The following is a 24860-nucleotide window of genomic DNA, read 5'->3' as shown; positions in this document are numbered from 1 at the left end:
TTCCGTCAGACCTTGCTCAAGACAAAATAGGAGTTCTCTGGCTCAAACGGGCTCGCCTTCCAGCAGTGGAGGTGGGAAGTAGCCAAGAGCAGAGAATGATGGGGAAGGAAGCCTGAGAGCAAGCCGTTATTAAAGGCAAATTAAAACATTTTTTGCCCCAGGGTACATGCGCTCACAAGAGAGAGAGAAAGAATGAGAAGGCACCTCCCACAAGGAATGGCGATGCTGCAATCCCTTCTCCATTTCTCCCTCCTGTCAGGATTTTAGGCATACACTACAGGCGCTGTCTTTTCTGGTCAGATCTCAGACTCCAGATTTAAAGGCAGCCATGCAGAATCCAGCCACCTTAACCACCACCCAACTGGCTATCCTTAGAGGCTGATTTTTTTTTTTTTTTTTTTAAGTGAGAGTTTTGCTTAAGGATGTGTGTGCTCATCAGAGAGACAGAGAGAAAGCGAGAAATCACCCCCTAGAAGGGATGGCCACCTCGCAGTCCCTTCTCCATTCTCTTCTCAGTATCTTGGGCACACACGAACATGCGTCTGGGGTGGGTTTTAAGCTACCCCGGGTCTGGGATTTGCACTGCAGTCGTGTACATGGGAGTCCAGCAAGGTAATCATTACATGATCTGTTGGTCCTAGAGATTGATGTTTTTGTTTTTTGGTTTTTGGTTTTCTTTTGGCTTTTGGAGAGGTTTTTGCTATAGGGCATATGTGCTTGCCAGAAAGAGAGAGACAGAGAGACAGAAAGCGAGAAATCACCCCCCCAGGGAGGATGGCCACTCCATAATCCCTTCTCCTCCGTTCTTCTCTCGGGATCTTGGGTACGCACGCACACGTGCCTGGCGTGAGTTTTAAACCACTGGGTTCAGGACTCGAACTGCCATCAACTACATGAGAGTCCAGCTACATAGCCATTATGCCAACTGCTGGCCCCCTAGAGGTTGATTTTTAATGAACATCATCTCAGAGAACCCTTCAGTTTGAGGTTTTTGTATTTTCTGATTGTTTTTAAATTGTGTTCGAACACACATAAAATTACCGTGGTAGCCATTTTTGAGAGCAGTTTGGTGGTAATATTTAAATACATTCAAAATATTGTGCAGCCACCCCTGCCGCCCCTCTCCAGCATTCTTTTTACATCGTGAAACACTCTACCCCTTAAACATAACTTCCCATTCCCCATCCCTGCGCCCCCCCAGGTAACCACTATTTCACTTTTTGTCTGTGATCTTGACTATTTTTAAAGTACTTCGTATAAGGAGAATCACACAGCATTTGTCGTTTTTGTGACTGGCTTTTTTTCATTTAGCATAATGTCCTCAAGGTTCATCCATGATGTACCATATGTCAAAATTTCCTTCCATTTTAAGGCTGACTAATATTTCACTGTTTGTATATACCATAGTCCCCCCTTATCCACTGGGAGGATATTTCCAAGACCCCCCCAGTGATTGCCTGAAACCTTGGGTATTTCTTTTTTTTCTCCCCCCTTTGGAGAGTTTTTTGCTATAGGGTGCATGCGCTCGCCAGAGAGACAGAGAGAGACAGAAAGTGAGAAATCACCCCCCAGGGGGTATGGCCACGCCACAATCCCTTCTCTTCCATTCTCCTCTCGGGATCCTGGGCATACACGTGCCCGGTGTGAGTTTAAGCCACCGGGTCTGGGACTCAAACCGCGGTCGACTACATGGGAGTCCAGCGACATAGCCATTACGTTAACTGCTGGTCCCAAACCTTGGGTATTTCTGAGACCTATATATACTACCTTTTTCCTATACATGTGTAACTATGATAAAGCTCAATTTATAAATTAGACACAGTAAGAAATGAACAATAACCAAAAATAGATCAATTATAACAATATGATGTAATAAAATTTATGCAAATGTGGTCTCTCCCTCAAAATAGCCTTCCTTTCTTCCTTCCTCTCTTTCTCTCTCTTTCACTACCAGAGGATACGTCTACTTACCAGAGAGGAGGGGGAGAGAGAGAAAGCAACCCGATGGGGTGTGATTATGCCACAATCGCTTCTCCATCTCTCCATTCCTGTTCATACGACTAGGTCGTTAAGTGAATTGGTCAGTAAGTGAGGCGCTCAAAGGCAGATGTCGTGGGCAACGTCATGGTGACATGAAGTACGCGTATTTCACACGATACCACACGAGATAACGTCATTCTATCCATACAAAAGGCGTACATTAGATAAATGCCAGAAAGCAACAAGACCACCACCACAAGATAATGTAAATGTGGCAAAATCATTTTTATTTATTCTGCAGGCTGCTATGGGTACACAGTGAAACACAAATTCATCAATGAAGTATGTAGTCTTACATGATCGCGAACACTTGTAGTAGTTAATACTAACCAACTGCAGAACAAGACACAGACTGAGAAAGCGGGTTCCCCCGCCTGGAGAACTGGCCACAGATCTGAGTGGTTGTGAAATGGGTCGGTCAGTAAGTGGGGAGGGGCTGTGTAAGTTTTGAAATCAGAAAGTGCGGGTTCAACATTGTTCTTTTTTGAGATTGTTTTGAATAACTGGAGTCCCCTGTGATTTTATGAATTTTAGCATGCACTTTTCTAGTTCTGCAAAAAATAGCACTGGCGTTTGGGTAACAATTTCATTGAATCTATGGTTATCTTTGGGTAATATTGTCATCTTAATGATATTAAGTTTCCCAGTCCATGAGCACAGTACGTCCTTCCATTTTTTTGTTTGTTTACTCATTTTGTTTTCCTGTGTGTGTATGTTTTGTCTTACATTTTTATGTCTTTCTTTCGTTTTTTTTCCGAGAGGTTTTCGCTATAGGGCGTGTACGCTCGCCAGACAGTCAGAGAGACATAGAGACAGAAAACACGAAATCATCCCCCAGTGGGGATGGTCATGCCACAATCCCTTCTCCTCCATTCTCCTCTCGGGATCTTGGGCATGCATGAACATGCGCCCAGCGTGAGTTTTAAGCCACCGGGTCTGGGACGTGAACCACGGTCGACTATGGGAGTCCAGCGACATAGCCATTATGCTAACTGCTGGTCCCCACGTCTTTAATTTTTTTCAGCAATGTTTTGTATGTCTTTACTCTCCTTGGTTAATCCCTATTTTGTTCTTTTTGATGCTGTTTTAAATGAAAAAAATTTTAATATTTTATTTAATTTTATGTATTTATTTTACCAGAGGGGGACAGAGCAAGAGAGAGTGAAAAAGACTGAATAATATTCCACTGTATATACTATATTATATAGTTTGGAACTTGAACCGTGGTCAGCCATGTGGGAGACCAACACCCTTAACCATCACGCCATCTGCTGGCCCCTGAAATTGTTTTCTTGATTCCCTTTTTGGTTTACTAATTGTTGTATATATATATATAGAAATACAACTGGTTTTTGCGTTGGTGTTGTATTCTGGTACTTTGCAAATTTATTTATTAGTTCTAATAGATTTAGTATATGAGCACAGAATCTTTAAGATCTTTTACATATAGCATCAAATCATCTGCAAACAGATAACTTTACTTTTTAAAAATTTAACTTTATTATTATTATTTTCCAGTTTGATCAGAGAGAGACAGAGAAAAAGACAGAGGGAAAGTGAGAAAGCAAACCACCAGGTCTGGAACTCGAACTGTGTTCGCCCAAGTGGGAGTCCAGCACCTTTAACCACCATACCACTTGACGGCCCCACTTCTTTTCCTATTTATGTTTCTTATTCCTTTTCTTGCCTAATTACTCTAGCTAAAACTTCTGGTACAGTGTTGAATAGAATAGCGCAGAAGGCATCCTTGTCTTGTTTCTGATCTTAGAGGAAAAGTTTTCGACCTTAACATTGAACATGATGTTTACTGTGGGTTTTTAACAAATGGCTTTTATTATGTTAAGGAATCTTCCTTCGTTTTTTTTTTTTTTTTTTTTCTTTTAGAGAGATTTTTACTATATGGCATGTATGCTCACCAGAGAGACAGAAAGTCAGAAATCACTCCCCAGGGGCGATGTTCACACAGCAATCCCTTTTCTTCCATTCTCCTCTTGGGATTTGGGGCACACATGCCCATGCCCCTAACGTGAGTTTTAATCTGCCAGGTCCAGGACTCAAACCATGATTGACTATGTAGGAGTCCAGCAATGTAACCATTATGCCATCTGCTGATCCCTCTGATCTAATCTTTTTTTTTTTTTTTTTTTTTTTTGGGTTTTTTTTGAGAGGTTTTTACTGTAGGGCGCGTGCGCTCACCAGAAAGACAGAGAGAGACAGAGACAGAAAGCGAGAAATCACCCCCCACCCTGGAGGGATGGCCATGCCACAATCCCTTCTCCTCCATTCTCCTCTCGGGATCCTGGGCATGCATGCACATACGCCCGGCATGAGCTCAAGCCACCGGGTCTGGGACATGAATCATGGTCGACTACATGGGAGTCCAGTGACATAGCCATTACGCTAACTGCTGGTCCCTCTCTGATCTAGTATTTATTCCTTTTCTTCTGCTAGTTTTGGATTTAGTTCATTCTCTATTTCTTCCTTTGGTTGTAAAGCTAAGATACTGATTCAAGATGTTTCTCAGTCTTTAATGTGTTTATAGTTACAAATTGCTACTTTAGCTTTTGCTACAGCTCATTTTTGTATGTTGTTTTTGTTTTCATTCATGTCTCAGTATTTTATAATTTCCCTTTGATTTCTTCTTTGAGTCCCCCTTTATATTATTCAATTTGACCAGAGAGAGACATAGAGAAAGAGAGGGAGTGAGAAAGCAAGCCACCAGGTCTGGGACTTGAACCACAGTGAGCCATGTAGGAGTCCATCACTTTAACCACCACACCACCTGCCAGTCCAAGGAAATTTAAATTTAAAGCCATCTGTCATTTCTTTCATTTTCTTTTTTTTTAAAAAAAGAATTATTTTATCAGGACCAGCAGTTAGTGTAATGAATGTGTCGCTGGGCTCCCATGTGGTCGACTGCGGTTCAAGTCCCGGACCCGGTGGCTTAGGACTCACGCTGGGCAGGTGTGTGTATGTGCCCAAGATCCCGAGAGGAGACTGGAGGAGAAGGGATCGCAGCGTGGCCATTCCCCCTGGGGGGTGATTTCTCGCTTTCAGTCTCTCTGTCTCTGTCTGTCTGGCGAGCACATGTGCCCTATAGCAAAAACCTCTAAAAAAAAATTATTATTTTAGTTAACTTTATTTATTTATTTATTCACTTATTTTAATTTGACCAGAGAGGGACAGAGTGAGACAGAGAAAGAAATCAAGAAAGCAAGCCACCTGGTCTGGGACTCAAACTGCAGTTGGCTATGTGGGAGTCCAGCGCCCTTAATCATCCTGCCACCTGCTGGCCCTGCCATCTATTATTTCCATGAATTTGGAGTAGAATGGGAGAACTTCAGCATCCTCACTTCATATTCAGTGATGGTTCCGACACATTTTGAATACATCCTGCGGGAATTAGCATGTCTCTGTCCAAGATTAGAGGGTCAGCAGAATTATTGTCTGGTGAGGGGCTGCTTTCTTGTTCATGGATAGTGCCTTCTAGCTGGATCTTCCCATGATGGAAGCCAAGAATTACAGTCTCTTAGAAGGGCACTAATCCCATTCACAAGGGTTCTGCCTACAGACCAAATCACTTCCCCAAAGCCCCATCTCCTATGCTGTCATATTAGAAGCTAGATTTTAACCTGTGAATTTTGGAGACACAAATACTCAGTCCATAGTAGGATGGTTCCTGGAAGCTGGTGCTTTCCAGAATGGGTCTCAGAAAGCTAGAGTCCCTGGGTTCCTCTGGGAGAAGTATCTACAGTGAATATAGGTTTGAGCTAGATCTTCTATCTTCATGGGTTATTATGGGAGTGAAATAAGACACTTGAAAGTTCATTCGTTTAACCGTATCTCTAGTAAGAGGTCAGGAGGCAGGGCATCATTGGAAAAGTCTCTGGAGCAAGGTCTCTGCAAGGAATGGTAGGGTGTTTATATGCATTCATCTAGACTCCTGCATCCACTGGTAGACAGAAGTAACACAGTAAGTTTGCGTTCGAGAGAAATTACTCTGTGCACAGATGGAGCGCTGGTCGAGTCAGTTCCAGGACCGGGGCAGGGGGGCAGTTGAGAGGCAATTATAGGCTTCTAGAGAAGAGATGATGGTGGGCCAGACTGGGATAGGGGCAGCAGGGATGGGGAAGAGTATGTGGAATTAGGATTTGAGTATAAATAAACCCCTGGTTGGTTTTTTTTTTTTTTTTTTTTTTCAGGATCCAGCAACTGAAGATCTAGTTATGTCATTGGGCAACAGCAAAGAGACGTACTCTTATGTCCAGACCATTGAAGAAATTAAAGAGTTTCTCCAGGACCTCACTGAACCATATAAGGAACAGGCAAAAACCCCAGCTGTGTTAGAGCCACAGCCGTACATGCCTCCGACTGCCCCAGGGGACGACAGCCAGCATGAGTCAAACCACAACCAGGTGATACCTCCCTTGAGGCCCTCAGTGGTGACTTCTGAAGGTTCCAAGATCCCTGGACCGGTCCTCATCCAGAACGCAACAACACCTCCTGTTAAAGCCCTTGATGTGCCCCTTGGAGACCTAAGTGAGACTTTTCCCATAGGCCCAAAAGAGACCTTTGTTGATCAGATAAAACCAACAGGCTCCCAGATGATAGATGTCACTGACGCCTCAAGGATGGTGTTCACTGATTGTCAGAAGATGGCCGTCCTTGCTAACGCAAGGGCAATCTCCAATGAAGGTGGCCAGATGGAGAACCTAAATTACGATGACCTCAGTAGGAGCCAGGTGGCAGTCCTGTATGGAAATCAGGTGAAGACCTCTGGTGATAACCAGGCCTTCCATCAAAGCCAGATAACAACTCTCGAAAGAGGCCATGTCATGACCTTCATAGGTGACCAGACCCTCACTGAGGACCATATGACTTTCAGTGGGGACCGGATGACAACCCTTAAAGAAGGTCAGATGACACTCTCCAGTGGAAACCAGACCCTCTATAGGAGTCACATGACAATCACTGGGGGTAACCAGATCCTCAGAGGGGGCCAGATGATGACCTTCAAAGGGGACCATATGACCAACTTCGCTGATGACCACACCCCCTATGGGGACCATATGGTGTCCTATCCACCCTTGTCATTGCCATACCCAGGATTCCTGTACTTTCCAACTTCCCACGTGATTGAAGAACGACTCCCAGAAAAGCAGAAACAGAACCTTAAGACCCAGAGCTGTCAGTTCCAGAAGAATTCTGACATTTTGAGGCCCTACATCTGCACATACCAGGACTGTGGGAAATCTTATGCAAAGTCTTCCCATCTCCGAATCCATGAACGCAAACACACTGGTGAGTGAGGATCTAGGAATGGGAGTGAGAGGGCAAGCGGCTTCGACTTTGTGCATTTACAAAGCCGTGGGATATTTGGGATTATTACCACCTCCTTTGAGCCTGGAACCCCAGAAGATCCTAGAGAAATTCAAAAAAATGGTTCAAGTCATCCTAGAGATGGCTCTGAGCATGTGTCAGAGCCACTCTGGGTGTACCCTTTTGTGGTGGTGACTGTATTGGGATGTTTGGCCCTATGGATGTTCTTGGCCCTACATCTACTGGGACAACCACTTCATGGACCTCCTCTTAGGCCAAAAGACCCCAGACCCTCCCTTCCCTCAGCTTCCTATACGCCCAGTGACTTCCCTGCCAACACCTGCCTCTTCTATTTTTCTTTTTCCCTTCCTTTTCCTTCAGAGCTTTCCTCTTGCTCCTGTTCCAGCTGCCATCTCACTCCTTCACTAACCAGCTGCAGGCTCCTCACCTCTGGTTCTCCTTCCGCTCCAGCATGCTCACAACTCTTCTTACTTTCAGCGTCCCTGCCTTACCCTACCACGAAGCATGACAAGTCTCTCTATTTGACCAGGGGAGAAGCCCTACGTATGCAACGTGATGGGATGCACGTGGAAATTCCCCCGCTCAGACGAGCTCAGCAGACACAAGCGAAGGCACAGCGGGGAGCGGCCCTACCTCTGCACCGATTGCAACAGGAACTTTGCTCGCTCTGATCACCTAAAGCAGCATCAGAGAGTCCACAGATAATTTCACCCAGGAACAGGAACGCATTAGCCCACAAGGAAATAGGTACGGCTGAAAGAATCTCCCTAGTAAGACTTTCTCCCTACTCAGCACAGTACTAGCACATAGTAGGTGCTGAATATTATTTGTAAACTTTTTGGGTTTCATTAAACACATAAGGGAAACATGTATGCACTTTCGTATGAATACTGGGTAATACAAATCTTGACTCAAATACTCTTCATTCATTCTGCTTACTAGGGGTAACTCTTTTTTTTGGAGAGGGCTTGTGTGCTTGCCAGAGACGGAGAAAGGGAACAGGATAAAGTACCTCCACTGGGGCTTATTCCATTTCTTTCTTGGGGCACATACATGCATCCTGCATGTTTTTCAGCCTCTAAGTTCGGGACTCAAACCACTGTCTGCCAGTCATGTGGGATCTCCATGCCACTAGCTTTTCTGATACAACTATTTTGTTGTTGTATTTTGATACAACTATTTTTTTAGGTTTTTCCAGAGGGCATGTTCACTCACCAGAAAGAGAGAAAAGTGAGAAGAAATCTCCCCAGCGGGGAATGCCCACACCGCAGTCCTTCTCCAGCGATTTTGGGTACATGCGCACACTTGCCTGGCATGCTTTTCAAGCTACCAAGTTGGGGACTCAACCAAGGTGGGCCATGTAGGAGTCCAGCAACTTAATCAAGCCACCTGCTGGCCCTCTGGGGAACTGCTTTTATCTGTCCTACAAATCCTAGATCTTGCTTTGTACTGTTACCTCTATGTATACTTGTAAAAATCTATATACATAGGGGTTGGAATTTACGCATAGTTCCTGTTGTCAAGGGTGTTGCATTCTCGGCCGAGCTGTGGGGGTGCAGGTGCTGGGGTGCAGCTGCATTAGCCTGGAGCCACATGGAAGGCTGAGTTTAGATCCTGGGCTGAGCCGAACAAGCCAGGTGAGTCACTGTGATACTGGCTGGCTTGCAGGTTGGGCAGGAGGGAAGATTACAGTATGGCGTGACCCTGTCAAAGTTCTCTTCCCCTCTCTCTTTCTCTTCCTGGTGAGCACACATGCTCTATAGCAAATTTTAAAATAATAAATAAAATAAATAATTATTTAAAAAACAGTTTTGATCACCTGTCATGGTTGTGTCACCTCTCAGGCAAAGTGTCTCCCTTTCCCCTCAGCCTTTTCAATATATGCTACCGGGATAAAGGGGTATTGGGAGAGGGATGGTCACCTGCTGACCACCAAGGGAGGGACCTAGCTTCTTTTCACTGGCCTCTGGCCCTTGGTTGTATTCATTGCTTCTGTAAGTAAATAATAACTCATTACTTTTACTTTGGTTCATTGTCCTAAGTGGCCATCTTGGCACCTGATGGCGTAATATTGTGATGGCCACTTACAGAGGTTGGTAAAAACCCAGTCTCAGAGTGCCGTGGTTAAGCATAGGAAGCCACATTCCACATGGCTGACCCACAGTTCAGATCCCAGCCTCACCAGCTTGAAATGGTTGTGCGTACCCCAAATCCTGACAGGATGAAGTGGAGAAGGGATTGTGGTGTGACCACTATCCATTGAGGGGGTGCTCCTGTCTTTCCCCATTGCAAGAGTTGAGTGACAGCACAGATGGAATTGTCTTGCCCTGAGCAAAAGGTCTGGTTCCCACTGGAAGTGGTCATGTGGCCCCTATAGAGGGTCTGATTACTGAGGCGGTATCATCGATCACCTCAGTGGGGGTCGAGCACAGGTCGTACACATTTTCTTGCTGGATGACCCCAACAATGAAACAGTCTATTATGGTAAGAGAGAGCGTGGGGGAGAAGCCCACTACCGCAGTAAATAGCCCAAGAGCAGATCCTGTGCCTCTTCCATGTTCTGGTCACCCTCCCCTCCCCCGGGCAAGTGGACGCCTAGGGAGGCGATCTGCTCCTGCAGAATCCAGCTGCATTAATGTATCAGGTCTGCGTTAATAAGGTGGGTGCATCTGACGTGGCCTAACCAAAGGCGGTTACCTTTTAGGGAGCTTAGTGAATCCATCAAAGCTAAGCCGTGGCCACAGGCAGTGGCAGTGTGCTGTCATAGGCTCCCATCTGTGAACCGGGAGGCTGCTGAGGTCTAACACAACAGCAAACAGAGATCCATGGGCCCCTGGGGCAAGAAGCCTGGTGGCCCTTGGACATTTAAGTTGGTAAAAGCCCCTCTCAAAGGTAGCCTTTCCAGTAACCTGGTAGATAGGGCCAAGACCCCATGTGTTAATGGAGAACACCCACCACACCCTCTGATCACTGGACATCCTCTATACTTGCCAGCACAGAGAGATCCAAGACTTGGCAGTCATCTCGAGAATGAGATGGTTCCTGGATCGGGCCCAGGAATTTCCCTGGACACCTGGTATTTGAACCTCATCTGTGTTGCTCACGTTGCTGCACGTGGGACCTCAGCCTAAACCCTAGGCTTGTTTATTTTCAAGAGCCAAGGAGTCCAGAGAGGTTTGGAGGGACTTTCTCATTCATTTCTAGCTCTCTGGGAGGAACTGCTGATCAGGCTCCTAATGGTGATGGCTGTGCTGCAATCCATTCTCTCAGGATTTCGAGCACACACACACACACCCAGTGTGATTTTTGAGCCACTATGTGGGAGTCCAGCGACTTAACCACCATGCTCCCTTCTGACCCCAAGTAGCATTACTTGCTTTTTTTAAAAAAATAATTATTTAATTTTATTTATTGATTCATTTATTTTAATTTGGCCAGAGAGAGAGAGAGACAGAGAGCGAGAGAGAGGGAAAGTGAGAAAGAAAGCAGAGAGAGGGAAAGTGAGAAAGCAAGCCACTAGGTCTGGGACTCAAACCGTGGTTGGCTATGTGGGAGCGTCTAGCACCTTAACCACCATGCCACTTGCTGGTTCCCAAGCGAGAAATCACTCCCCAGAGGGTATGACCATGCCTCAATCCCTTCTCCTCCATTCTCCTCTCGGGATCTTGTGCGCACACACACCCGGCATGAGTTTAAGCCACTGGGTCTGGGACCTGAACCGCGGTCGACTACATGGGAGTCCAGTGACATAGACATTATGCTAACTGATGGTACCTTTTCTTTTTTTGTAAAGAATTACTTTATTTAACTTTATTTTAGTTTGGCCAGAGAGAGACAGAGTGAGAGAGAGAGAGAGAGAGAAAGTGAGAAAGCAAGCCACCAGGTGTGGGACTTGAACTGTGGCTGGCCAGGTGGGAGCTCAGTGCCCCTAACCACCACACCACCTACCAGCCCCACCATGTAGCATTGTTTTTAACAGCAAAATAATTTTAGGTGACCTAGAACAGATATTTTGTAAACAACTAGAAAACCACAAAAATTACAGGAGTAGTGGCATTCAGCCATATGCAGCAGCATGGGGCTGTGAGATCGGAGACAGAGGAAAATAGTCTGGAAATCTCAATGAGTTGAGAACTCACATCAAAGTTTGAGAAGACCAAAGAAGCTAGAATTTATTAGCTAGAATAACTGATTAAGAATCAAGTCTTAGGGACCAGCAGACGGCGTAATGGCTATGTCGCTGGAATCCCATGTAGTTGACCACAGTTCAAGTCCCAGATCCGGTGGCTTAAACTCACGCAGGGTGCATGTGCATGCATGCCCAAGATCCCAAGAGGAGAATGGAGAAGGGACTGCAGTGTGGCCATCTCCCCTGGGGGGTGATTTCTCGCTTTCTGTTTCTATGTCTCTCTCTGTCTGTCTGGCGAGCGCACGCGCCCTACAGTGAAAATCTCTCCAAAAAAAAAAAAAAAAAAAAAAAGGCAGGTGTGGGCTTGATAAAAATAAATAAGTACAACCTTACAATTAAGCCTCAAGGTATCCAGCCAATACCAAGAAAGTAAAATTCATGCCAGAAAAAAAAAAGTCAACACTATTTAACGGAATAAAACAAAATCCAGCAACTGACGATGTAAATTCACAATATCTGGCATGCAGTTAAGATGTAAAAATCAGCCAGAAAAAGCAGCAGAAAAATAAGGACAATCATCAGGATTCTAAAAATCCACCAGGATAGACCTCAAAAATGACAAGTATTATAGAGCTCGTGTCTGAGGGCATTAAAACAATTCTAAATATGCCTTAAACATCCAAGAAGGTAAAGGAAACATGATGCGGGAAAACCAGCATGAGAAGTGGGAGACGAAGATGGAGAACTAAGCTCACGCTGGGTAATAAGCACGCATGCCAAAAATCCCAAGAGGAGAACGGAGGAGGGATTGTGGCAGGGCCCCCTTGGGGCTGGGTACATTATCTCATTCTCTCCCTGCCTCTCTCTGGCAGGCCCCTACATTCTATAGCAAACAGAAAAAAATAAAACTAGATTAGACACTGCAGAATAAAAACATCAGAAACTTGACGACACCTAAAATAAGAAAAAGAATTAGAAAAGTGAACAGAGCATCAACAATGTGTGTGAGAAAGAAAAAGTGGAGGGAGTTAAAAAAATAATAAAATTAAATAACTAAAAAAATCAATGAAACAATGGCCAAAATTTTTCCAATTTTTATTAATACTAAAACCTTCTAAGGGACCAGCTGATGACATAAAGGTTATGTTACTGGACTCCCATGTAGTTGACCATGGTTCGTGTCCCTGATCCACTGGCTTAAAACTCATGCTGGGGGGCCAGCTGGTGGCATGGTGGTTAAGGTGCTGGACACTCCCACATGGCCAACCACGGTTTAAGTCCCGGACCTGGTGGCTCGCTTTCTCACTTCCCCTCTCTTTCTGGTCAAATTAAAATAAATGAATAAATAAAATTAAATAATTCTAAACAAACAAACTCACGTCGGGCATGTGTGGATGCATGCCCAAAATCCCAAGTAAATGGAGAAGGGATTACGGCGTGGTCATCCTGTCTAGGAGGTGACTTCTCACTGTCTCTCTGTTTCTCCGGCAAAACAAAAAAAAAACAAACCTTAAGAATGTAGAAGTTCAAGGAACTCCCAAGAAGAATAAACGTAAAGTTAAAAATCATATAAAACCAGGACCAGCGGATAGTGTAATGGCTATGTCCTTGGACTCCCATGTAGACAACTGCGGTTCGAGTCCCGGACCCAGTGGCTTAAACTCATGCCGAGTGTGTGTGCCTGCACGCTCAAGATCCTGAGGAGAATGGAGAAGGGGTTGTGGCGTGGCCATGCCCCCTGGGGGGGGAGGTGAGTTCTCGCTTTCTGTCTCTCTGTCTCTGTCTTTCTGGCAAGCGCTCACGCCTTAAAGCAAAAACCTCTGCAAGGGGAAAAAAAAATCATACAAAACCAATCACTACATTGTTTAGTAAGAAAGACACGGCAAGAGGAACAACAACAAAGTCCAGTTGGCTCCATGGCACAGGTGGCTGCAGTTCGAATCTCCAGCCTGGTCAGCTGGGGCATGTGGTCCGCAGGGAGTGAGTGCCCGAGACCTGGCTTGCAGGGTGGGGCTGGACCGTGTGCAGGGTGCACGTCTCTCTCTCCCATGAGTTTACAATCGCTCTTATCATGAATAAAGGAAAAGAAAAGGCAAGGCTAACCAAAATTCAGGGTCATCATCTCTGGGAGAAGGGAGACTCCGATCTCTTAATAAGCTTTTCTTCAGTGACCTAAAGAGTAAAAACATATTCAACTGCATTTATGCAAAATATTCCCTGCGTGTATGGGAGATACCACAATAAACAGAAAATAAACTAATGACGTTAATCCGTTCTTTTTCTGTTAACCTGAGTCGTCCTTGGCCACTCTCACAAACCAAATCCAATGATCGCTTTATCACTGACACACCCTGGTCCAAACTACCTTTGCCTTACCTGAACGCTGAAATTCCTTCCTCTTCCTTAACTCCCTCCCTAATCCATTCTCCACACACCAAAGAAAACATTAACCCTCTCTCTTCAATTTTGAAGTCTCACTCCACTCGCTATTAGAGACAAGTAAATTGCCTTAGGCCACACAGGCAGGAAAAGGGCGTAGGGGGTTTCTGAAGAAGCTGCAGAGACCCAGCTCCCTTCCTTGGCAGTACTGAGCCCTTCAGAATTTTTTAAAATTATGTATTCATTCATTTTAATTTGACCAGAGAGAGACACACAAGTACACACAAGTACAGAGAGAGAGGAAGAGAGAAAATGAGAAAGTAAGCCACCAGGTCCAGGACTTGAACTATGGTCAGCCATGTGGGAGTGTTCAGGGCCTTAGCCACTATGCCACCTGCTGGTCCTAGCACTTTAGAATTTTTGTACGTGATCTTTCTTCTCTGCAACAGAGGCAGGCTGCCTTCCTTAGTGTCCAGCACAGACCATGACTAAGGCTACATGTCCAGGAAACAGGAGGTAGGGCTGACCCTTGTGAGTCCTTCAGGTGTGACCCGGGCCCATCCATGAGAAGTCTTTCTCTGACACAGAGAAGTCTTTCTTCCCTTTAGCTGTCTTTGTGCTCATCAGGGATCCCCCCATGGCCTGTAGTATTCGGTACTGTAGGCTCAAAAACATTGAAGGGCCAGCAGGTGGCATGGTGGTTAAAGCAGCGGACTCCCACATGGCTGACCATGGCTTGAGTCTCAGATCTAGCAGCTTGAAAATCACACAGGGCTCTCAGGCATGCATACCCAAAACCCCAGGAGAATGGAAGGCAGCGGCAAGGCAATCTCCCGAGTGGGAGTCCGTGATCTTTCTTCTCTGCAACAGAGGCAGGCTGCCTTCCTTAGTGTCCAGCACAGACCATGACTAAGGCTACATGTCCAGGAAACAGGAGGTAGGGCTGACCCTTGTGAGTCCTTCAGGTGTGACCCGGGCCCATCCATGAGAAGTCTTTCTCTGACACAGAGAAGTCTTTCTTCCCTTTAGCTGTCTTTGTGCTCATCAGGGATCCCCCCATGGCCTGTAGTATTCGGTACTGTAGGCTCAAAAACATTGAAGGGCCAGCAGGTGGCATGGTGGTTAAAGCAGCGGACTCCCACATGGCTGACCATGGCTTGAGTCTCAGATCTAGCAGCTTGAAAATCACACAGGGCTCTCAGGCATGCATACCCAAAACCCCAGGAGAATGGAAGGCAGCGGCAAGGCAATCTCCCGAGTGGGAGGGTGGCTTCTCACTTTCCATTTCACTGTCTTTGTCTCCAGTGAGAGCATGTGCCCTATGCAAAACCCTACAAACCACCAACCAAACTCTGTCCAATGGATGGAGGCAAGCAGCTGACTCCTGAGCAACTGCTAGGACCCTCATTGTCTGGAATTTCTCCCCTCGTCACTCATCGACTTGGTTATCTCAACACTAAAGGCTTACTGGAGTTTCCACTCTCCTACTGGAATCAAAGATCACCTCCAGAAGTCTTCATGATCTGAAGGGCTCTTGCCCACAGCCAGTGCCCCCGGATGTACCTCTCAGCCCCTAGACCAAGATAGTCCCTTGCCCACAGGAAGCAGACCCAGTTCATCTCTCTGTGGCCATCACCTGGCAGTGCTTAACACTGGCCTGGGCTCAGACAACACCCATCAATGGCACTGTCTCTTAGGAGAGATCTAAGAGATCTCTGGGGCACACACATCCTTTTACTGGTTGGGATCACAACTCTGCTCCTTGATAGGTTAGCCACATTCCTTTCTCACTTGCTGGTCAGTAAAATGGCCGAGTTCAGACACACGCTTCTAAAACCACCTGGCTAAGTTGCCAGGACAGTCGTTATCTCAACTCCAGGGGAGAACAGGGCAGGAGAGGCCCCTTAAAATCTGCTATTTGGAGGGGACCAGCAGTTGGCATAATGGCTGTCGCTGGACTCCTATGTAGTCGACCAGGGTTCAGGTCCCAGACCAGGCAGCTTAAATTCATGCCGGGTGTGTGTGCGTGCGTGCCCAAGGTCCTGACAGGAGAATGGAGAAGGGATTGCAGCATGACCATCCCCTCTGGGGGGTGATTTCTCACTTTCTGTCTCTCTGTCTCTCTCTGTCTTTCTGGCGAGTGCACGCGCCCTATAGCAAAAACCTCTCCAAAGAAAAAAAAAAGTCTGGTACTTAGACTAGCAGATGCTGTAAAGGTTACGTAGCTGGACTCCCATGTAATCAACCACAGTTCAAGTCCTGGATTGGTGGCTTGAAACTCACACTAGGTGTGTGCACATGCATGCCCAAAATCCCGAGAGGAAAACAGAAAAGGGACTGCAGCATGGCCATTCCCCCTGCAGGGTGATTTCTTACTTTCTGTCTCTCTGGCAAGTACAAATACCCTATAGTAAAAATTAAAAAAAAAAAAAAAAATCTGGTACTTGGCAATCCAGGTACTGTGGTGAGACTGGGGAGATGTTACGTGAGGTTCATCCTCCTCTACCTCTGCTCCCAACTGGCCTAGCAAACAGAGTCTGAATGTACACAGTACTGACGTTTTATTTGGGAGGTGCAAACCCAGAGCAGTGTGAGAAGATGGAAGCAAGGCAGGGAAGGTCTGCCGTCCTGGGGGTGATGAGTTACCCGGCTGGGCACTGCTTCAGGACAAGCCTGAAGAGGCACGGGGGTGTGTCCACCAGCTACTTGGAAAGTGTCCCCACAGGTTGTCTTGTCCTGGAGAAATGGTGCCTGGCAGAAGTCACAGAAGGGAGGGAAGAAGGGGAAACCAATCCACCTGGCTCTCTCCTCTCTCCCATTTCCCAGGAGCCATATTTTACCCAAGTATTAACTTCACCCCCACTTCCAGGTAGCTAACGTCAAGGCCTTGCGGTGGGGCATTCTCTCCAAGTCTGGAAGTGGTGGGGAGAGCCGGAGCCCCGGGCACGCGGCTGGTGAGGTCCAGCAGGAGCTGATGCAGTACATGTACCAGGTCCAGTACAGTCCAGTGCTGTTTTCCTCACTTTCCAGAAGAGAAAACAAGGCACAGTGGTCAAGGTCGCATGGCTAGTAAGTGATACATTTGGAATTTGAACAGAGTCTGCCTCTGGCAACTGTGGAGACCAAGATCTTTAACTTGGCTTTTGCATAGCAGAAAAGAAGAGATGCTAAAAAGTTTCAAGCTGGTGAGTGACCGAGCTAAAGGGCTTTTAAATAAAGCTCCCAGTCTCTGCTGAGCTCCCTCTTCCATCCGGCGAAAGCAGGTCGCCCCAGAGAGGTGACGGCATCCCGGAAAGTTCTGAGGGTTTCAAGGCATGCCTGATGGCAGCATCGTCTGGGTGTCAGCACTGCACCATGGGCTTCCTTTCTACCATGACTACCCCTGCCAAAGAGGAGCTGGTCAGAGGCAGGCGGGATCTGGGTAGAAAAGCCAAAATGAGGGCAAGTGAAGACTGGCCTAGAGACCAGGAGCAGGAGGGTCACCCATCTGTCCACGGTTGTCCTGAGGGTCTGGGGATCCCAGCAACTGCCTGTGAGTGGTTTGGTGTTGCTTGCGATGGTCAGATCTCATGAACTGCCGGCCGCACAGCTCACATCGATGTGGTCGGTATCTGGTGTGTGTGCGCATGTGTCGTCCAAGCTCGTCAGAACGGAAGAAAGACCACGCACAGCCTTCCCATCTGCATTTATAGGGCCTCTCCCCTGGGGGGCGACAAGAGAGATGGAATTAAATGGGAGAACAGACCATCAGGTGGGAGGGAAGAGGCCTGACACTGTGAGGCAGAGCAGTCAAGACTGGGGAGTCTTCCGCAGATGCAGGAAGCCAGGAAGGGGACAATACAATCAGCAGCGCCCCTCCCCATTATCCGTGGTGGATGGAAAACCAGTGGGGCCAGAAGAGCTTGGTTCCAAGCTTAAAAGATGACGGGCTAGTCCCAAACAGTTACGAACCAGCAATCTAGCATCCCTACCCGACCCAGCGTCCCATTCACCTGTGTGTTTGCGCTGGTGGTTCACGAGGTGGGAGCGCTTGGTGTAGGCTTTGCCACAGTTCTCATGCTGGCAGCAGTAAGGCTTTGAAACTGGGCATTTCCTCCTAGGTGCCCCTTCCTGGGCCCTGGGACTCTGCTCTGCTCTCTGCGGAGCAGGTATGGGCTGCTCAGGCAGGAAGGGGTCTTCCTGGGCTTTTGGCTGGCTCACAACACCATCCTGGGATTCTAAGTCTAGCAACGATTGGGTCCCTGTTGGGGGCATCCCAAGGTTGTGGGGATCTCTCCTGGGAGATACCTGAGCCAGCGAGGGAAGCACAGGCTTGGACTCAGTGGAAGGCATGGTTGGGGTCAGAAACATTTTAGGTACTACAGAGGTTCCGGGATTAGGTGCTGTTGGGAGGCCAGAATAAGGCACTGCTGGGGCCCGCATGTGGGATACCATTGGGACTCCACTGGCAGCCGAGACTGGCAGCCCACCGGAGGTCATCCTCAGATCCCCACTGAAGGTCATGGCTGCACCTGGAACACTGGGTTCTCCTGGGGGCATCATCTGGGGCCCCTTGAAAATCATCATCCCTGGCTGGGCAAGAGACATTCCCTGAAAGTAAATCGTCTGGGAAGGAGCAGATGCTTGGGGGCAGTAGCTCACACCGTGCTCAGGCAATGTCACACAGCACGGTGACCCCACTCCACCCACGTCCTGCCTAGGTGCCTCCGCAGACACCAGGGGGATCCTCGCCATCTCTGTGCCCTGAGGACAGTACTGAATGCCTGGTGGGCCATGGTTCCAAAAGGTGTACATGCCACTGCTTCCGGAAGACGGAGAGCTCTCTGGGACGGGCATCAGCTGTTCATTGTCCTTGGAGAGAGAAAGGTGAAATTAACGCCAGCTCAAACTCCAGGTCCACATGTCCTTCCTCCCCATCCCTGACCTCATCCTCACCCAGGCCTCCACAGTCTCTTATCTTGCCTCCAGGTTGGGATTCCCAAGAGGCAGGTCTGAAAGGAGCACAACGGAAGCCTAGATGTAACATGCCACCTTCCCTCCTTGGTATGTTTGCTTTTTATTTCACACAAAGCAACAAAGAGAGCAAACCAATTATTCCATAACCTACACCTTCGGTAAAACTCTGAAAGTGCCCAGACTCCAAATGATACGTAAGTGTGAGAACGAAAGAACACCCCAAACCAGCACAATGAGTGCAGAGAGCCCCGAAGACAGGAATAATGGAGAGTTCAGATAGGCCCTGACTTCAGCAAAACTTAGAGACCATCTACAAACATTCACCTACAGAAGAGGGTCTCCCCTGAGTGGAAACTGCAGTGGGCAGGTCTGAGATCAAGCATTGGAGGAAATATGGCAAAAAGGCAGATATAAAAAAAACATTTCCTTTTTTTTTGAGAGATTTTTGTTATAAGGTGTATGTGCTCTCCAGAGAGACAGAAAGTGAGAAATCACCCCAGGGGGCGGAGGTGTGTGGCCATGCTGCAATCCCTTCTCCATTCTCCTCTCGGGATCTTGGGCACGCATGCACATGTGACCGGCATGAGTTTCAAGTTGCTGGTTCTGAGACTCGAACAGAGCCCAACCACATGGGAGTCTAGTACTTTAACCACTATGCCACTTGCTGGCCCCTGAAAAATATTTCTTTAAAAAAGGAAGAGAGCAGGACCAGCAGATGGCATAATGGTTACACCGCTGGACTCCCAGAGTTGACCATGGTTTGAGTCCCAGATCTGGTGGCTTAAATCTAACACCGCGTACAAGCATGTGTGTGCCCAAAACCCCAAGAGGAGAATGGAGAAGGGATTGTGGCATGGTCACCACAATCCCTTGCTCTCTGTCTCTCTGGTGAGCACACGTGCCCTGTGGCAAAAATCTCTCTCCAATTAAAGGAAGAGAGGCCATCTCCTTGGTATTCAGTAATGTGCTGCTCGAGAGAAGCCGGACCCCACATGCCAACCAAGGCTTGACTCTCCAGCCTGGTCAGCCTGAAACACACTGGCATGCACTCAAGTGCCCAGGATGCCCAGGACTAGAGGGCCTGAGGAAGAGGATGCAATGTGAGCAGACCCCAGGAAGGGTGCTCACTTCTCTCATAATGAACAAAGGATGAGGGACTGTCTGGAAGCTAGAGGCAGTATTCCTTGATGGCTGTCACTGGTGGGAATGACAGGAAAGAAGAGACCGGTGGCTCTTGAAATAGGATAAGATCCAGGAATCATATTTTTAAAAAGTGATCCATCACTATAGCAATAGCAGAAAGAGCTTTTGAGTTGCGAAGCTAAGAGAGCTACCCCATTACCTCCCATCCACTCCTTCACTGGAATGGTCCTAAAAGGAGCGATCCATTCAAATATAAAAACCGAAAATATGAGACCAGCAGGTGGTGTGGTGGTTAGGGGTGCTGGGCTCCCACAGGGCTGACCACAGTTCGAGTCCCAGCCCTGTTGGCTTGCTTTCTCACTTTTTCTCTCTCTTGCTCACTCAGTCCCTCTCTGGTCAAATTTAAATAACTAACGGGAACCAGCAGTTAGCGTAATGGCTATGTCGCTGGATTCCCACGGAGTTGACCGCGGTTCGTGTCCCGGACCCGGTGGCTTAAAACTCACGCCGGGCACGTGTGCGTGCATGCCCAAGATCCCGAGAGGAAAATGGAGGAGAAGGGATTGCGGCGTGACCATCCCCCCTGGGGGGTGATTTCTCGCTTTCTGTCTCTATGTCTCTCTCTGTCTGTCTGGCGAGCGCACGCGCCCTACAGTGAAAATCTCTCCAAAAAAAAAAAAATTTAAATAACTAACTAAATAAATAAAGCTAATTAAAAAATTATTAAAAAAAAAACCAACCCTGAAATGCAAGATAAAAATAAGGTATCCACATAAAAGATTAGACTATCAAAACAAACTGAAGATGGCAGTTTCTCAAAAGAAAAAGAAAATTTATCAGAAAAAAATGGTATACACCCCCTCGAAAAGAAGCAAAATCCAAAGCAATTGCAAATTTTACAGCAATTACTGAACTATCACAGGACAGTAATGGAGGAACTTGAAGTTACACCCAAAAAATAAAAGATTAGATGTGAAAGGGGCACTGGAAAGGCTTCTGGGTGCTGGCAATGTTCTATTTCCTTTTTTTGGGGAGAGGATTTTGCTATAGGGCGCATGCGCTCGCCAGAAAGACAGAGAGAGACAGAAAGACAGAAAGCGAGAAATCACCCCCCAGGGGGATGGCCACGCCACAATCCCATCTCCATTCTCCTCTCAGGAACTTAGGCACGCACACACACACGCCCGGTATGAGTTTAAGCCGCCGGGTCCGGGACTTGAACTGTGGTCAGCTATGGGAGTTCAGAGACATAGCCATTATGCTAACTGCTGGTCCCCAATGTTCTATTTCTTGACCCGAGTAGGAGTTTCCCAGGCATTTACTTTCTAATAATTTAACCTGTACACTTATATTCACTTCTATGTTTGTACTATTTTTTTGCAAAAAAAAAAAAAAAAAAGGTTTAAAAATAAGTTATATTGTTAGGGGGTCAGCAGGTGGCATAGTAGTTAAAGTGGTGGACTCCCACATGGCAGACTGTGATTCGAGTCCCAGACCTGGTGGCTTAAAACTTACTCCAGGTATGTGTACATGAGTGCCCAAAATCCCGAAAGAATGGAGAAGGGATAGTGGTGTGGCCACCACCCCTGGTGAGGGGTGATTTCTCACTTTCTGTCTGTCTGTCCAGCAACCACGCATGCCCTATAGCAAAAATCTCTCTAAAAAAAATCAGTAATTTTTATTAATAATTTTGATACTATTGTTTTGACCATGAAGGAAAATTTTCTTTTCGGGTGGCATGGAGGTTAAGGTAGCTAGATCCTACATGATCCACAGGGCAGTTCAAGTCCCATACCTGGTGGCTTGGAAATTATGCCAGGCACATGTGCCTGCCCAAAATCCCAAGAGGAGAATGGAAGAAAGGGGAGTGCAGCATGGCTATCCCCCCCCCCCCCCGGGGGGAGTGATTTCGGTGTCTCTCTGGTGAGTACATGAACCCTACAGCAAACAACAAAAATGTATACCGTACAGAGCCAGCAGGTGGCGCGGAGGTTAAGGTGCTGGATCCCACATGGCCAGCTATGTGGTTTAAATGCTGGACTTGTTGGCTTGAAAATCACACCGGGGACATGTGTGTGCATGCCCCAAATCCTGAGGGGAGGCGGAAGGAGAAAGGATTGCAGCATGGCCATCTCCCCTGGGGGGTGATTTCTCACTTTCTCTATCTCTCTCTGATGAGTGCACACACCCTACAGCAAAACTAGAAACAAACAGAAAAACTTAGAAAAGTTGGGGAGATCCTATCTGTCCTATTCACTACTATATGCTCAGCCACAACCAGCAGCATAAGGTAGGCCTATAATGTGCCCCAGGTAAATGACTAGCGGATAGGTACTTCTGGGGTGTTCAACTTCTTTTCCCTCCCTCTCAGTAATGGCCCTCTTTAGTTTTCCTGGTCCTACAGGAAAACCTTAGAGCTGTCTGTACACGACTTCAGCACTACCTTGCCTAAGTATTCTCCCATGTCTCCACAATACCAACTTTCATAAAAATGACCAATAACCATCTTATTAAGTCTAAGCAACACTTCTCGGACTCTGCTTGGCCTCTCAGGAGCTCCTGAGACCACTGACCCCCCAATCTTCTTGAAATGTATCCTTCCCTTGACCTTCCTAACACAGAGACACTTCCCTGGTTTTGCTTTTCTTCTCTCTGGCCCCCTTTTCTTCCGCTGGTTTCCTCTACCCTGCTCTCTCTAGGCAATCTTTCTTATGCCAATGGGTCCATTTCTGTTTATATGCCAATTATTCTTGGATCCATAGCTCCAGGGAAGATCGCTCCAGTATTCTGCAGCTGCCTGCTGCTTGGGTCCATTTGGACAGTTTTCGAGCATTTAAAGGGATTATATCCAAACTCATAATCCTCCCTGCCCACCACCCTCTCCCATGAACAACCATTTCTCCTGTTTCTTCTCATCCTTTGTTCTCTCAGAAAAGGTAGACACCTATCTTCACTTGATTGTACAAGTCAGAAATTAATTTATTCTGGATGCCTCCCTCACCACCTAGATCCAAGGAATTAATTCAGGTGTGGTGGTCTCTGCTTCAAAATATCTATCCAGCTTCTCCACCTCCATGGCTGTTTAGGCCCTCACCTTAACGCTCACCTGATACATCACCAGAGCTTTCTAACTACTGCATTGTCTTGAATTCGGCCCACACCCTCCAGGGCACATTTAAAAATGCAAATCTAATTCTGACAGGCCAGCTTAAACTCATCACCGGCCTCCTACTGCTCCCTGAATAACTCAAGCCCTGAAAGACCCTGGATATTGTCCCAGCCTCACAACTCACCTTTCATTTCCTCCACAGGGGAGCTTTCTGGCTCCAGTCTCAGGACCTAGGAACCCTTGACCTGACCAGTTCTCTGGTCCCAGCCCAAACCCACACTTCCTGATCTTCTAAATCAGACCAAACACCTCTGCCACCTGCTCTGTGCCTCTCCACCCCTTAACTTCTCCAGGGCAATGTGAACATTTCGATCGTTCAGCTAATTATTTAATAATAAAATGGCATGCTATCTTGTCTTAGGTGAACTCAGCCCAGTATTCCCAGGAGGCTGCAAAGGCCTGACCCTTAGTAGGCCTCTAATATTTAAGTTTTTCCTCTCTCTCATTTCCCGTTGACTTCCTAAATCTGTCTTTGCTTTCCTAAGTACCCAAGTACCGAAGTACCCAAGAAGTTGCCTGGAACGTGTTTACGCCTAGAGCCCAGCACAGGCGCGAACGCCCGGTCAAGGCGAATACTAGCCCTGGACTATGTCCACAATCTCTCATCCCTTCCCCTCCTGACCCCTCCCCTCTGTTTCTGTCCTACCCGCCTACCCCGAGTTCTGCTTCCCTCCACCTCCTTCGCCCACCACTCCTCCCCACTCCGCCCGCGTGGTCCAGGGTCCCACCCGCCTTGGGGCTGCCCATGGACTCACCAGGGTGGGCTGGTGCACCTCCGGCCACTGGCTCAGCTCCTCAGCCTCCAGCTCCATCCCAGCCCGGGGTCGGCTGCACAGCGGAACTGCGTGCGCGTCCAGCTCGACTGCAGACCACGGGGCAGGCCCGCCGCCGGCCCCCCGCCGGGGGCGGAGTCAAGGCCGCGACCAGCCGTCCCACCCCCAGCGCCCCGCCCCACCCCGCCCCTCCAGCCGGACCTGGGGGGCTCCGCGTGCCCCACCGCAGGCAAGTCCCGCGCAGAAGACCAGGCCTTTACCACTTGTGAAAGTAATGTCGCCTCCCTCAACCTTCAGCCTGACAAGTCTGACCCCAGTGGGGCTGGGGGCATCCTGGTCTCAGACTGGCCTAGTTAACATCAGAGTGAAGAAACAGGGGACGGAAGCAGGGTTGGGTAGGGAACTCTGGAGACAGTGCCACCACCACCCGCCAGGTCGCGGCTTTTGCTGTAAGCTTTCCCCAGAGATGGCCCCGTCTGCACCTCTGGTTTTCGGCTATACAGACCAAAGGCTGGAGAGCCATAGCACGGTGATTTAGTGCACGGTATTTACTGAGTTCCTCCTGGGCAGCAGCCACTGTTTGGCACTAGGGATGCAGTGATAAAGACGGAACCCTGTCCTTGCTCTGGAAGAATTCCCATCCTAATAGGCGGACAGCAAATGAATGATTCTCAAATTTTTAGGTGATGGCGAAGGCTAAAATTGTATTTATTACATTATAATTATACATGTAGTGTATATATATATATTAGTAGGATATATAATTCAGGGTAAGGGGGCTAACAGGTGGCGTGGTGGTTAGGGATGCTGGATTCCCACATGGGTGACTATGGTTTGAGTCTGGGTCCTGGCAGCTTACCTTCGCACTTTCCCTCTGTCTTTCTCTGGTCAAATTAAACCAAATAATAATAAAGTTAAGGGCCCAGCAGAT

The 24860-nt window shown here is 47.5% G+C and overlaps 1 protein-coding gene across 1 annotated transcript; it reads right to left on the bottom strand.

The window, feature by feature from the left end:
- Positions 1-16451: 16451 nt before the first annotated feature.
- On the bottom strand, positions 16452-24034 carry KLF17 (KLF transcription factor 17). Its single transcript, XM_006153770.1, has 3 exons — positions 23912-24034; positions 17881-18739; positions 16452-17590 (listed from the first exon to the last, which is right to left on the bottom strand). The coding sequence occupies exons 1-3, from the start codon at positions 23966-23968 to the stop codon at positions 17346-17348; spliced, it is 1161 nt and encodes a 386-aa protein (XP_006153832.1). The 5' UTR covers positions 23969-24034; the 3' UTR covers positions 16452-17345.
- Between the last annotated feature and the right edge of the window lie 826 nt (positions 24035-24860).

The sequence above is a fragment of the Tupaia chinensis genome, unplaced genomic scaffold (assembly GCF_000334495.1).
Source record: "Tupaia chinensis unplaced genomic scaffold, TupChi_1.0 Scaffold000387_1, whole genome shotgun sequence".
NCBI lineage: Eukaryota > Metazoa > Chordata > Mammalia > Scandentia > Tupaiidae > Tupaia > Tupaia belangeri.
The sequence above is the reverse complement of the archived record's forward strand: the minus strand, read 5'-3'. Positions and strand labels throughout refer to the sequence as shown.

What these genes read in the sequence shown, in the direction of transcription:
- KLF17 (XM_006153770.1), bottom strand. Translation starts at nt 23,968, where the DNA reads ATGGAGCTGGAGGCTGAGGAGCTGAGCCAGTGGCCGGAGGTGCACCAG. An exon ending in AGGTGCACCAGCCCACCCTG is followed by an intron (nt 18,740 to 23,911) that starts GTGAGTCCATGG and finishes TCTCTCTCCAAG; the next exon opens with GACAATGAACAGCTGATGCC. An exon ending in CCACCAGCGCAAACACACAG is followed by an intron (nt 17,591 to 17,880) that starts GTGAATGGGACG and finishes GTCGCCCCCCAG; the next exon opens with GGGAGAGGCCCTATAAATGC.